The sequence below is a fragment of the Trichoplusia ni genome, chromosome 23 (assembly GCF_003590095.1).
Source record: "Trichoplusia ni isolate ovarian cell line Hi5 chromosome 23, tn1, whole genome shotgun sequence".
NCBI classification, from domain to species: domain Eukaryota; kingdom Metazoa; phylum Arthropoda; class Insecta; order Lepidoptera; family Noctuidae; genus Trichoplusia; species Trichoplusia ni.
This window is the reverse complement of record NC_039500.1, coordinates 2,980,525-2,994,422: the sequence shown is the minus strand read 5'-3', so window position 1 is coordinate 2,994,422 and position 13,898 is coordinate 2,980,525. Positions and strand designations below refer to the sequence as shown.

Genomic DNA, 13,898 nt, shown 5'->3' with positions numbered 1-13,898 from the left:
AGGGTAACACGAATAAAAGCCTTTCGTGAAGGTAACCACTTCAAAGGGTTAAGTTATTGAAGGGGTTAACCCCTTCACGTGGTTACCATAATGAAGGTGTTAACCATTTCGCTGGGTTTCGAGGGTGTAACTCGAACAAAAGGTAACACTGCGATATGAGTTACCCCGTGTACGGGTTACCCTGTCAAACGGCTTAACTCTAAAGTGGGGTTGTCCGGTCCCTGGTAAATATATTCAAAACATTCCGAGTTATGAGGAAATAAAGAGAGCCTACGTTTGTTATGCTAAGTTATACCCCTGAATATTTAAGTGGGACATTTTGTAAACACCAAAGAATTTATTTTGCGTCTGATTGTCGGTGTGATTTGATATGTTCTGTGAAGTACTTTTAACGTTTTATTTTGGTGAACGACTTTCTATACGTAAGAGGAGCTCGTGGCTAAGCTATAACCGCATAAGTGATTCGATCACAGGTTAAGCTATGCTTGACGCGGTTGGTCCGTAGATGGGTGACCATCTTTGTCATAACGAGTTCCTCCGTGTTTCGGAAGGCACGTTAAATTGTGGGTCCCGGCTGTTATTCCTACATCTTTGACAGTCGTTACAGGTAGTCAAAAGCTTGAAAAAGTCTGACAGCCAGTCTAACCAAGGGGTATCGTGTTGCCCAGGTAACTGGGTTAAGGAGGTCTGATAGGCAGTCGCTCCTTGTAAAACACTGCTATGTAGCTGAAACATAGTTGGGAAAAGGCTACGCCGATGATGACTTTCTATACGTAAAATCGAAAAAGATTTTGAAGAAAAGGGGAAATGACCAGCTGTTGAATTTAATACGTAATTAGGCTTGTAAAAAAGAGTTTTGTATAGTTAAAATTGATTTTCTGTTTGTGTCTCATTTAGATGATTTTTGAATAAGTTGAGGTTAGAATTAAGCATGTTGATTAAAGATTTTAGTCACATAAAATATGGCCCTTAGAATCCATTTTAATGTACACGTAAATTGTAAATGTGTTTATGTTCATATGAATGACCTTAGTCGATGTCAATGACGTTAGTCTATCAGATGAAATAATTAAAAAATAGTACATAAAAAATGAACATTCAAAGAGATAAACAGCTTTTAACTTCTGGCTTGCGACGTAACAGCTTCGCGAATTTCATACACAGAACTGTCGTTACGAGTAGGTTCTATTCAACGTAATTTGACAAATTTATGTTTGAGAGATAAAAAAGAAGTGTGATCAATAAACGACATGAAAAAAATATTCTTAAGAATATCATCCTACCTATTGCTAGCATTAAAAAAAAACAACGTCATTAGTTTTAACAGAATAATATATAAAGTTTAGGAATGTTTTCGTTTTAGGCATTTTTTAATAGATTCTTAAGTAGTTTCATTACATTTTTGTAGATTACCAAATCTTTTAGATATAATAACACACTTACTCAATGACATTAAGACAATTAGTGACACTTACAGTTTACAGTTTCTCTTCATAATAGTTAATTCAAACAATAGTTTAACTACTACATGTTTAACTCAAAAGCCTGATTTATTTTAGTTGTAGTTGTTAGTTGCTATGCAGATTTGTTGTGTAGGATTTTGTAGAGTTTAGTACTCTGAGCTGTTGAACGAAGACTAATGCAATTGTGAGAGAGATAGACTGATGCGGAGTTTATAACGCTGTCTTGCTCCCACAATATCAATAGTTCTGGTTTAAGAGCTCATAGTTAGCGCGTTGTATCCAGTAGTGGATGGCTTTCATTAAAATAATGAGAACGGTGGTTTACTTAACGGTAGATATAAAAATTCAAGATTGAAAATAATGATTTTTGCTTGTGGTCCCCGGTAAAGAAACAGTTTTATTTATATTATTCAGTCTTGTTATATATAGGCGACAATTTTCAGTTATTTATTTTATGAGAAACTAAAATGTTAAAAGAATATTCTGTTTTTTTTGTTAACATTAAAATCATAATATCATTGAAAGAGAAACAACACCAATATTCGCTATCGCCGGTGACTTTGTCTGTGTGAGTTTAAAAATGTACTTCAAAGTTTAATAGTTTAGCTAGCCCAGTAAATGACGTATGGGTATCACGGACTCTTTTATTAAAAACCAATTTTTCAAAAACACTTTTTGACCTTAAAGAGCCATGAACAACTCCATAATGATATTTAAGATATTTTGATTGCTACGCTTAGGCTGAGGGTTTCACGACGAAGCAGTTTGGTTAAAGGTTTTACTTCTTTTTTATTATAATTGGATTTACTTCGTCATGTCACTCTCTTTGCAATAATTGGTTCACGGACAGTTTGTTATTCATCCAATGGGGAATTGTGTTCTTTCAATTTTAGAGAAGGATTGATACAGTTTGTTTGGTTAATACTTTTATTTTTACTGTGATGACAATTGATAGTATTAGTGTTCAAAGTGTTTGACTGCATAAAGTATCTTGCATATAAAAAAAAAGTTAATATAATGGAAAAAAATATATAAAAAAGATTGATTAAAATCTTTTTTAACCGGCTTCAAAAAAGGAGGTTCTCACTTTTTTGTATAATATATTATATTTACACTAATCAATTATCATTTAATTTATCTACTTTAAATGCATGAACTGTAATGTGTAACAAAATACTAGTAGTTTTAAAAGGCATACATATTTCAACACATTTGCTCTTTTCCGGGAACCACAGCACCAACTATCTTCTAAAGCACATTTTCTCTAAAACTAAATCTTTATTTTATTCTTCTCTGTCCTTCTTTTCTCTGCTTTCTGTCATCGGAACTGTATCTATGTGTGCACAAGTAAGATTTTCGTTATGTGTATATATTGTCTCTCTGCTTTTAAATATAATGTTTTTATTTTGAGAGCATTTTAAGCACCATTCGCTCGTGCGCTTTTTCAATGCTTTTTGATGCTTGCAAACTGCTTTTTTTGTTTTGCAATGTGTGGTAGTTGTTTTAATCTTGAGTTAACAACACATGATGTTAAATTAAGTTTTATTTAACTCATAACATTGTACATATTATATAATTTCATTGAAAGTAATCATATCTTTAGTTAAGAACTCACACAAACATTTCTTTTACGCTCACAGGAATACACTTAACCACATTAACTTTTACACTTCAAGTTACCCTTTGGGGTAGGGTAGTAGGTGATGACTAGTTTTAGTTCACAAGCTCAACCAACACGTCTTAAAGTAATATTATTTATTAGTAAGACAGGGCAATAGATGACGTAGAGCAGATATTCTCTTCCACATAGGCAATATGGGTGATATGGCAATATGGGGCCTGATGGGCGGATGGACGGCTGTATTTACTTTTCCTATTTTTTAGATTTTAAATGTTAATTTATTATCACAACAGCATTCGAGACAATGTTTCGACTAATTAATGTAATTATTCAATCTAACTTAAAAACTTGGATCTCATGGATTTATATGCACCTGGTGCATGTTCGCTCTCAAAGGAGGCAAAGTAGGTACCGAAGTGACTTTATCAAAGCAACATGTACTTTTTAAATTATTCTAAAACATCACTGACAAACGGTGAAGGAAAAACTGAGAAAACCAAAAATTGGGATCTGAAATGGTTAAGCCGCGGTGAGCTGGCGTGGTGGTTAATGGTCAACGCTTTCCTTTACTATGAGAGGCCGGTGGTCAGCAGTGGGACGTAAATAGGCTGGCATTATTAGATAAACTGGAATCCAAACAAGCCAAATTCTAAAACAGCCTCCGACGGGATTTTTCTTTAACACACCTTTAAACTCATCTCAGATTACCGTTGGATGCTTGATCCTAGCATTAAGAGGCAATTTACTCGAATCAGTGATATTGGCTCCAATAAATTACGTTACCCGATCGGGATCCGCTTGAACACGCTACATTCATGGGGTGTGAAATTAAAGGATTTGTAAACTGTGAACACTCCTGTTAATCAATCCAGGTGATTGGTGGATAGGGTTTTATTTGCTGTAATACGCTTGACGGGTTTATAAATTTGTTAGTGTTTTTAATATATGTTGGGGTTGTTTAAGGGGGTGGCTCGTTTGGCGAATGGAACTTTTTAATTAATGTTTTTGAGTTTGAAGACTTCTGAATATTTTTCGAGGTTTCTTCACAGCCAGTAGCCAATTCGGGAATTTCGACTCCAATTACCTAAAATACTGACATGACTGTAAAGTATGTCATGCCATTTATTGTATTGGCAGATACATGATATATCACTTCATTCCATTTCATTTCTGATATTCGTCGAATTACCCTGTGCTTGTTTTGTATCGGGGCAGAGGAAAGTTGTATTATAAGTATTCCAAACTTCTTTTCAAAAGATTTTATCTGAAATTGTGATTCTGAAGTAAGTAAATAGCTTAAAAGAACTCATTACAGAACAAACCTAAAACTTAAAACCATCAAATAATGAGATTTAAAGTTCTTCTAAATTCTCCATCAAAAAGCTTTGTTAAAAATAACTCTAAAGACTTCGCTTAATCAAAATAAATGACATTCTGGAACGGTCGTCAAAAACTTGGCTTCTCAAATTACAATTTGATTGCGTACATTAACATTGTAATCGTACTTACTTGGTGCTTAAGCATTACGACTTCGCGATACGGGAATATGTTACCTATTCCTACTTATGTTAATACCTTATTTGAATTCTTAGTCAGTTAAGCTACATATAAGACAAATGTATAAGGTATGATCTTACTAAGGTATAAGAATTTTATTCTTGTGTTGCGGGGGTTCAACGAAAATTGAAGCCAGAAATACATCCTGACTCAGAACGAGCGTTTTAGGTTCACGCAAAAAATTGTCCTAAAAGAGGATCAAACCTGAAATACGTCGCTCACAGTAGGTTTGCCGCGATGACCTTCATCAGTCGCCTATCCATATATTTAAAATAAAACCAAGTTTAATACGGTAATAAGTTTTGATAGTCATTACAAAACCCTTCGATATGGTTCATTTATTGTTGTCTGTTGGTCTAGTGGCTAGTGATGCTGACTGCTATACCCGAGGTCGTGGGTTCGATTCCCGCTAAGGAAAATTGTTGTGTGTTGAGCACGATCATTTGTTCTGGTGTCTGTTTGTAATTTATCTATAATATGTATGTATTTAGAAATATATAAGTAAGTTTATCAGTTGTCTGGTTACCATAACACAAGCTCTGCTTAGCTTGGGATCAGATAACCGTGTGTGAGTTGTCCCAGGATATATTATATTATAGTCAGAGATGTTACAGGCGTTTCTATCAGTTACCTACATAATCTTTAATTAGTAAGAACCAAAAGCGAAGTAAGCACTCACTAAATGAGAAGGCTCTCTTGATTGGAACAAGCCTCCTTGTTATTAGGTAGCTAATTGATAAAAGGTCATCTTTTTTAATTACTAGACAAGTATAAGATATACGTATTACATATTTATAGCAATCTCGTAGTAAATGTAGGCAACTAGTAAAATCTAGGCGTTTAAAAAATCCACCAAGTTCCTGAACAGTACCTACCGTGTTATGGTATACGATTTAAAAATGTACCTGCATCTACCCTAACAGATGAATGGCATACGGACAGCAGAAAGCTTTACCGATTGTTTTTTTATGATCACACAACATTTCGTATAACATCACTTAAAAGCTAGTTTGACTGCAAATTCTAAGGGAGTGAAGATACCAACAAAAGTATGACCATAACAACCACCGTCCAGCCTCGTTTATGTTGTATTTAACAGAAACGCCATCGGCGAAAATTATTATAAGTATCTAGTTATCATGGTTTAAAAGATATAGGCTGAAGATAGACACATCGACAGACAGAGGGATCTCAGTAACTTGGTTCCATTTTTAGCCATTGAGTACTGAATCCTAAAAATCAAAATAGATTTAGGTCAGAAATCAACGCAAAAACAATTTCCTTTTATTTTAGTTTTCTCAAACAAAAATCTTTAAAATTTCTCAAATGATCTTTGAATCTCGAACAAATGACAAAAGCTTTTCGAGTTTTCTAAATACTTAGAACAACACTTAAGCATAATACTTATTTTAATTTGTTAAATTGCGCAAGCACTCAACTTAATGGGTGAGCACTGAACATGTCTCCCGGATAGACGGGTATTAAAATGAGAATAGCTTGCAACATTTGTGGATTTTCTCTTCAAATACCTGATTTTGATAAGTAAATGTTTAAAAAAGTTTTCATGGCTGGACTTTGATTTGCGATTTATGCGAGCAGGTTTCAAAAATCCACATTTTGGTTTTCTGAATGCTTTGTTTTTTGATTATCGGTTTCCAAAACTAACAGATTTGTTTGCGTGAAGAGTAAACCTCATCAACAGTATTTTTTTTTAAGGAATATTTTATTTTTTATCAAAATCTTTGCCTTTTTTCTTCATGAAATATAGTCAATTGTCATTTATCGAGTACCAGAAAAAAAAACATCTTCAAAGTGCTTCGTCACTACAAAGCAGCATCTCCATATTTCCAATTTTCAGTTCCATTAAACATGTTTAGCATGTAAACAACAGAGTTTCATCTAACATCTAAAACCGTTCTCCCGAAAACAGATGCATACATCCGCCAGCATGAATATCGTTCACAACCTCGAAAGATGCACGTTCCACTTAAAATTCTGCTCACCCCCAAGGGAGTACAGTATGAACATTGCATAATAAATACTGGTCACGTAGCTCCCTCACAAAATAAGTGGGGATAAAAACAACATTCCTTCTACAGCTATTACACACAACGACTCCAGTTTTGAGGAAAGGATCGAATTAAATTATATTGGTTGAAACTTTTCAGATATAAATGCGTATGGATCTAGAACTCTTGATTTTTTGTGATAGCGTTATCTTTAAAATACACAAGGAAGCTATAAGCTTTTCTTTGGATCGTGTAATGATTTCTCCTGCTTTGGTTTGAGCGAAAGGAGTATCTGACTTTGACGCACAAAAATCTTTTTTTGCTTTTTGTGTTCCGGGATTGTGGTGTCCCTTTCGGTCATTATAGTTGAGAGCTACAGTCTTATCTTTCCTTTTTTAAAAAAAATTAATTTTCGATATTGAAAATAATAGAATCATCTCATTGTGTGTCATGCGAGTTTATTTTACCACATCCATAAACAAAAACCTTACCTTATTTAGAATATTAATGCTAGCTGATAAGAGGTGAGTTGTATATTGTAATACACATTTACAAGTGCTCGTAAGTTTATGTGCAATTTGACAATAAGTTATGAACACAAATTTCAAGGTTAAGTTATAATATAGACGCTAACAATCATACACAACTCATTTTGTGTTTTCGTGTTGCATGTCTGCCAAAAAATAGATTCAAAATTTTTTGGACTATTCGTTTTCCGTATCTAACATGTAATTTTTGCCATAGATGATGACAATCCCGTTGCAACTGGTAATGAAGCCAACCATCTGGCCACGCTTCCTGAGGAGGAGGCTGTGGTAGCCATGATGGGGCTGCCCCGAGCTGGTGAGATCACAAGAGCTCAGCTCAGGATTAAAGAAAGCAAGGAGTTTAAAGTAAGTCAAAGAATTGTTATAAACATCTTGTTTCCAGATCATCTCTACAAATTACATCATAAATGTTTTTTTTTACTAACGTTTAACAAAATATACTCATAAACCTTTAGAAAAAATAATATTTTAACAAACACAGTTCCTTTGATTTTTATTAAAACATGAAAATTAATCAGATTTTTAAGAGAACAACTTAAATATTTATTGAGAAAATGGGGTCTAAATGCCACAATTTTCTTATACTTGAAAGTTAGAAAGGTGACTAGAACTGTTACATATTAACCGTTGCCTTTTTGTTTCAGAACACAGTTGACAAACTAGTGCAGAGAGCAAACGCATCAATTATAATAGGCACGTCGTCCTGGAAGGAACAGTTCTCAGAGGCGTTAACAGCTAGCTCAGGTCAGTCCGAGATTAAGATTGAAACACAATGGTTTGAACTACCTTTATACACAATGTTACCTACAAAGGTCAAAGAAAACCGTATCGAAGGAGGAATAGAAGTGACTGTGTGGTTTGTGTGTGTGTTAGTCACTAATACTTTGACTGTAGAATGAATTTGTGAACTTGAAATAACTTACAACATACTCAATAATATTCAAGAGTTATCTTATCCACGTATAGATTTCCTAAACGCTAATCTAACCGCCTACATTGTGGGGTCGTTCCGGGTAGCCCAGGAACGAATATAGTGGAAAGTTTTGGGGGAAAAAATCATTTCTTTATTTTTATCTGTGTCTGGCTGTGATTCGCCAGTATTTTTCTAGTTTATAATAGGTAAATTTTAAACCTTTGTATATTAACCAAGTTATATTTTTAGGTTCAGATGACCCAGACGAACCTCCTTCGTGCTTCGACTACGTCTTACACGTCGTCACTCTATTCTGGAAGATTGTGTTCGCTTTGATCCCACCCACTGGTGAGTTATTACATAGATCAAATTTATGACAAGGTATCAAAATTAGAAGAGTGCAAACTTGAACTATCTACGCTTAAAGTAAAATTCTGAAAGAGCCATGTCACAGAGACCAAAAAGACCGTAGAATATAATCGGTCTTTGTTTAAGTGGATTATCGTAAAGAGGGAGAGAACGCAAAACAACAAATGCTATAAAAATGACAACCTGAAAATGGCAACAGCATCTAGTCAAAAATTTCCCACGACTCCACTCTCTCCTTTATTAACTTAAAACTGTTTTGCTACAATATTCTACATGAACTACTATACAATGTACCGTATAATTCCTAACTATCGTCTATTTCCCTATCTACAATTTTATCATCTAAAAAAAGTACCACTTTCTTGTCCCTTGTTCTAGACATCGGCGGTGGTTACGTATGCTTCGTGGTATCAATCATCTGCATCGGTCTGGTGACAGCGGTGATCGGTGACGTGGCATCCCACTTCGGCTGCACCCTTGGGATCAAGGATTCTGTCACCGCTATTGTCTTCGTGGCGTTGGGGACGAGCATACCTGGTGAGTTCTTCTGCTTCTTTTATTTTTGGAAATGATAGATTTTGAAGTGGTCAGGGGAACGGTATTAAGCCATGTTGATTACAATCAAGGTTTTTTTAAATATCTAAATTACAATTATATTAAAGTACGTATATTAAAGACGAAGTTAGTTTCATAAATATTAAAAGTTACAGAGAGGATTTCTCCCGCAATGTCATTGTTTAATTTCAACTTTATTATTAATGTCCATGTCTAAAAATGTATTTTTTTAATGTACTATGCATTACAAGTATTACAACAGTACATTTTTAGAGTTACTGCAGTTGTGCCCGTACGTTATCTCGATACACCTGTCGTGCAGGACATAGTATCTCCGGGACCCATAAACACCAGTCCGTGTGTTTTTATAAACAAATACTATAGGTAAATTTGTATTCATATAGTATAATTAGGATTTAAAATGTAAAACAGCATATGAAAACGTGGAAGCAATTTAAAGTACTTAAGTAGATTCTATATTTTCTTCAAACTTAACACCAAATGTAGAGACCAAGATAAAATTTAAAGCTAAAGTAATCTTCTTCAAGAAATCGTGTTTTCGTGTAATCTTTTATCAAAAGATACATGGAATATTGCTTCTAGCGATACTTATGTACTCAACGTCGAGGGCTCTTAGACTATACACTGTTTAAGCTGAGTATGTAAGATGGACGCTCAAGATAATCTTATACAAATGTTTAGTTTAGATTTTCATATCTAACATCACAAAGAGTATGTCGGGAAAAAGAAGCTGGAGAATAATGAAAATGGCAGAAACTTGTAATATTTTGAGAATAGGATGGACATCAAAACTTATGCGATTGACTTTGATTAATAAAAATAAGGAAAAACGAAAGAAAAGTTTTGTAGAACTAGCCTTTTTTGAGGACATTTAAAACTTAAGACGATTAATTGATTGAAAGAGCTTTTTGGGCAATTTTGGAACTCAGATTTTGCTTGATTTGTAATAGCCAAGAGTTTGTGTCTAATTAATTAAATTGACGGTATAAATAAATTTATTCTTTCATCTTCATCCACAAAAATCTCTCATCATGATTAAGGATTATAAAATATTGAAATTCATTGAATATCCTCTTGAATGTCTATCACAAGAGCTATTCCGAAACCCTAATCATTTCCAAGCTAATAATTTCCACAAAAACCTCTTTTGGGTTATCAATTGACTTCCTAATTAATACTAGATGAAACAGTTTTTGCTCTTCATAACGTTCGCCGCCAACAACTTTTGTGTTTTAATTTCCACTGATATTTTTATAAAAACCGAAAACATTTTTCGATTTTCCATTATCTCAATATTGGCTAAACACGACCCCGATCTTATTATAGATTGGTAACTCTTTATTGTATACCAAATTAAGAAATAAATTCAATGAACGAAATACAAAGAACAAAGGGTGGCTTTATTGCTGTAAGCAATTTTGCAGTTTTTCGTGCGGGTTTACCAGATTATCTCATCTGATTAGGCGGTATATAGCGTCTTAAATATCGAATAATTCGGATACCAGAATTTGGAAACTGTGATTGTCAAACCACGAGTAAGCAATCGTGGTCAATGCAATTTTTTTTCATTCTTTATTGAAATGGAAAGCATTTACTATATACATTTGATATTGAAGACGTTATATTTTACTTTTCTCTTTAGAAAATATAGAGCAGCTAAAATAATAGTTTGTATTAATATTATAGGTGCTCGTAATATTATTTTAGAAACCAATCATTTTGTTACAATAATATGCATATTAATAATTCTAAATCTATGTTATTTTTGATTTCGAAATAACAGTAAAATGGGAACGGTTAGTAGAAATAATATAGTTAACATAATACAGGTGTTTAAATGAACATGTGTGAACTTTTTTATCTCAAATCAATTTTATTGTTTTTTTTTTCCAATATCAGAAAGGAATATAATTCTTGTGTAATTTCTTGCTGTGTTGGAATCCGTAACGCGTGGTATACAGTGGAATTGGCCAAATACCACTGTACTGTACAGTACTTTCTTTCATTTTTAAATTGTTTTTTCTACAACAATCAAACCTTTCAGTCTTCAGTTAATATTACACAGAGACCTACTTTTAAGTAATCGTTTACCTGTGTATTCTAATTATTCATACCCTATTTCCAATTTATCTCCTAGACACATTCGCGAGTAAGGTGGCGGCGTGTCAAGACAAGTACGCGGACGCATCGGTGGGGAACGTGACCGGATCGAATGCTGTCAACGTGTTTCTAGGGATCGGGGTCGCTTGGACCCTCGCCGCCATCGTCCACTGGAGCAAGGGCGAGAAGTTCGAAATTGATCCTGGAAAGTGAGTGTTGATGTCGTAATGTCTGATTTGTTCCAAAAAAACAGCTGCGCAGATCTTGTTATTAAGAATAATTACATATTATACAATAAAAAGATCGTTTTCATGTAGTTATCTGGTAAATACCTGATTAGGACTGGTTAGTAAAAAATAAGAAAACGGCAAAACAGGTACTTTTAGAAAAAAATAATAAGAAGGACACTGATAATGTAACTTTCCACGTTTCGCATCAAAGCAGAAATAGAACTTAATGATAACCATAAACCATTCATTATGATTGTAATAGATATTATTTAAGGCTCTTTAACTTGCTACCTAAAATTGTATCCTTTTCAAAACTTAGAGTGTGAACTAATTTTCCATTTCATCCACAGCCTAGCCTTCAGCGTGACGATGTACTGCTCCGAAGCCTGCCTCGCAGTCCTCGTCCTGGTCCTCCGCCGACGGAAAAGCATCGGCGGTGAACTCGGAGGACCAAAGACAATCAAAATCATCACCTCCATGTTCTTCTTCTCTCTATGGCTGATATACCTCACCATGTCCAGTTTAGAAGCCTACGACGTTATCCCAGGATTCTAAATATCTATAATCTGGTAAAATATTTCGATTAGGTAAGCGCTTTTTAGTCATTGGAAGAAATTGCAGTGTCACTTAAGGCGTTTTTTTTTTGTATAGTGGTAGAACCTTTGGGTTCTAGGGAGAAACGTCGTAAGCGATAGTGTTGTTTTTAGATTTTCATAGTTATTGTCTAAATATGTACCGTTGTAAGCGTGTTTGGTGGGCGATTTAGCAGCTGATGATGAGAACATGAAACAACGAAATTTCAGTCAAGAAAAACATATTTTAGAGATTTATTTTTTTCGTCTCAGTTAACTAAAATATTTTTTTTTTTGCTTTTTACTATTAGTATTTTTTAAACTAATTTCTAGATGATAAAGAAATGTTTAACATGCAAAATCTTTTATCTTATAATCAGCTGCTTTTAAACTCGCTCTATAAAATCTATGTGCTCAAATGTACAGGTTTAGACGTTGGATGTCTTTCTTCATTCTAGAACAATCTCTTTCGATCCTTCTTATAACCCTGATAATAATTATAAAGAAGTAGCCTTGGAGGCTGTGGATAGGCATATAAATAGGTTTATATCAACAGAACGAATTCTATGCGTCATTCTAGAAGTATCGTAGTATATTGTCATTTTATAGAGTTTTAGAACGTGCATATCTTGGCAACAGCCATTTTGGAAACAGATTTATATTGGAACACTAGTTACCCGTAAAAGTCTTACCCGCCTTCAAGGAAGTCGGATAAAAGTAGCCTATATGTTAATCAAGCGTCAGCTCCCGGGATATCAAATTTCATCGAAATCGGTTAAGCCGTTTAAGCAACCACACTCACATACTTTCCTACGAGGTTTAAACATTAAAATATAAATGTATACGGCTCCTTCTATGCGGCTCCTCTGTTTGCGCTATGAAAAGCATAAAACTGCTTCCATGCCAAATGGTTTCTATAAAAAACATTTTAAATTCCTGACACGGATTCACATGAAACAGATGGAACATAACCGTATGTATGCGCAGTATCATTCTACGACTGTTCGAATACAATAAAATCTAACGTATACAAAAGGTTGCGCAGAACTATTATTTCAATATTTCAACACTAATAGATTGGAGAAATCCATATCTACATCATCAACGACATCAAAAATTACTCGTTGCCAATATATGCACATAAAATCTATAAACATAATGAAGTGCTAAAAGATTTTGTTAATTATAATTAAACCGTCAAAAATCGCTCAGCCATCATTAACGATAGCGAAAAAGGTGACGACGGCATTCCAGAAATAGGAGCCCACGTTTCGTAGGGATGGGCTATTTTCGACGTTTTGAAAATAACAGTAGGATATTAAGCGATCGATGTTCTAGCGATCCCATTACTGTCACTAGTGATTGTGATTCACGTGACAAACGAATATCGATACTCATTCGCAATTCACAATAGCAGCCATGTTTGTCGAATAAAGGCCAATTTGCGTATGTAAATACATTAGTTACGTTTATTTAGGAGTATATTTTGTGTGTTGCCGCTAGGAAAGTAATTCGTTGTGTAAATATTTGCACTCACATAAAGTAATGATAGTATCTAATCTTTGAGTTCGATCGCAGTGTTCAAATGTTTATGGGGACTTTGCTGTGATTTAGCGTCGGTAAAATAATTACGTGCTTTCCCGAATTTATTGATATCCACAATTCGAATCGGCAATTCGACCGCATCGCGGCCGCGCAACTAATTCCGATAATGGCTTTGCCTTTTGAACAAAATTGAAACTAGAATTACAATCTATTTCTGTATAAGTACTTTAAGGATACAAATGTGGTGAGGGCATGTATGAAAATGATCGTTGACTCAATGGTTTGAAACAATTGTGTACTTTCGGTGAAGGTCAGCGTTCATACGTCATTGGTCATTGTGGGCCTAAGCAAGGTAGAGGAATAAATCAAACTACAATAGAATATAGAAAGGAATA

At 34.3% G+C, this 13,898-nt stretch overlaps 1 protein-coding gene across 1 annotated transcript in view; it reads left to right on the top strand.

The window, feature by feature from the left end:
- Positions 1 to 12,228, top strand: part of LOC113504869 (sodium/calcium exchanger 1) — a 107,008-nt gene extending 94,780 nt beyond the window's left edge. Inside the window, exons 3-8 of the mRNA XM_026887359.1 lie at positions 7,395 to 7,543; positions 7,843 to 7,942; positions 8,361 to 8,459; positions 8,859 to 9,017; positions 11,194 to 11,365; positions 11,737 to 12,228. Coding sequence (XP_026743160.1) covers positions 7,395 to 7,543; positions 7,843 to 7,942; positions 8,361 to 8,459; positions 8,859 to 9,017; positions 11,194 to 11,365; positions 11,737 to 11,941 — 884 coding nt within the window. The 3' untranslated portion in view covers positions 11,942 to 12,228. The remainder of the gene's footprint in view (positions 1 to 7,394; positions 7,544 to 7,842; positions 7,943 to 8,360; positions 8,460 to 8,858; positions 9,018 to 11,193; positions 11,366 to 11,736) is intronic.
- Positions 12,229 to 13,898: the final 1,670 nt, after the last annotated feature.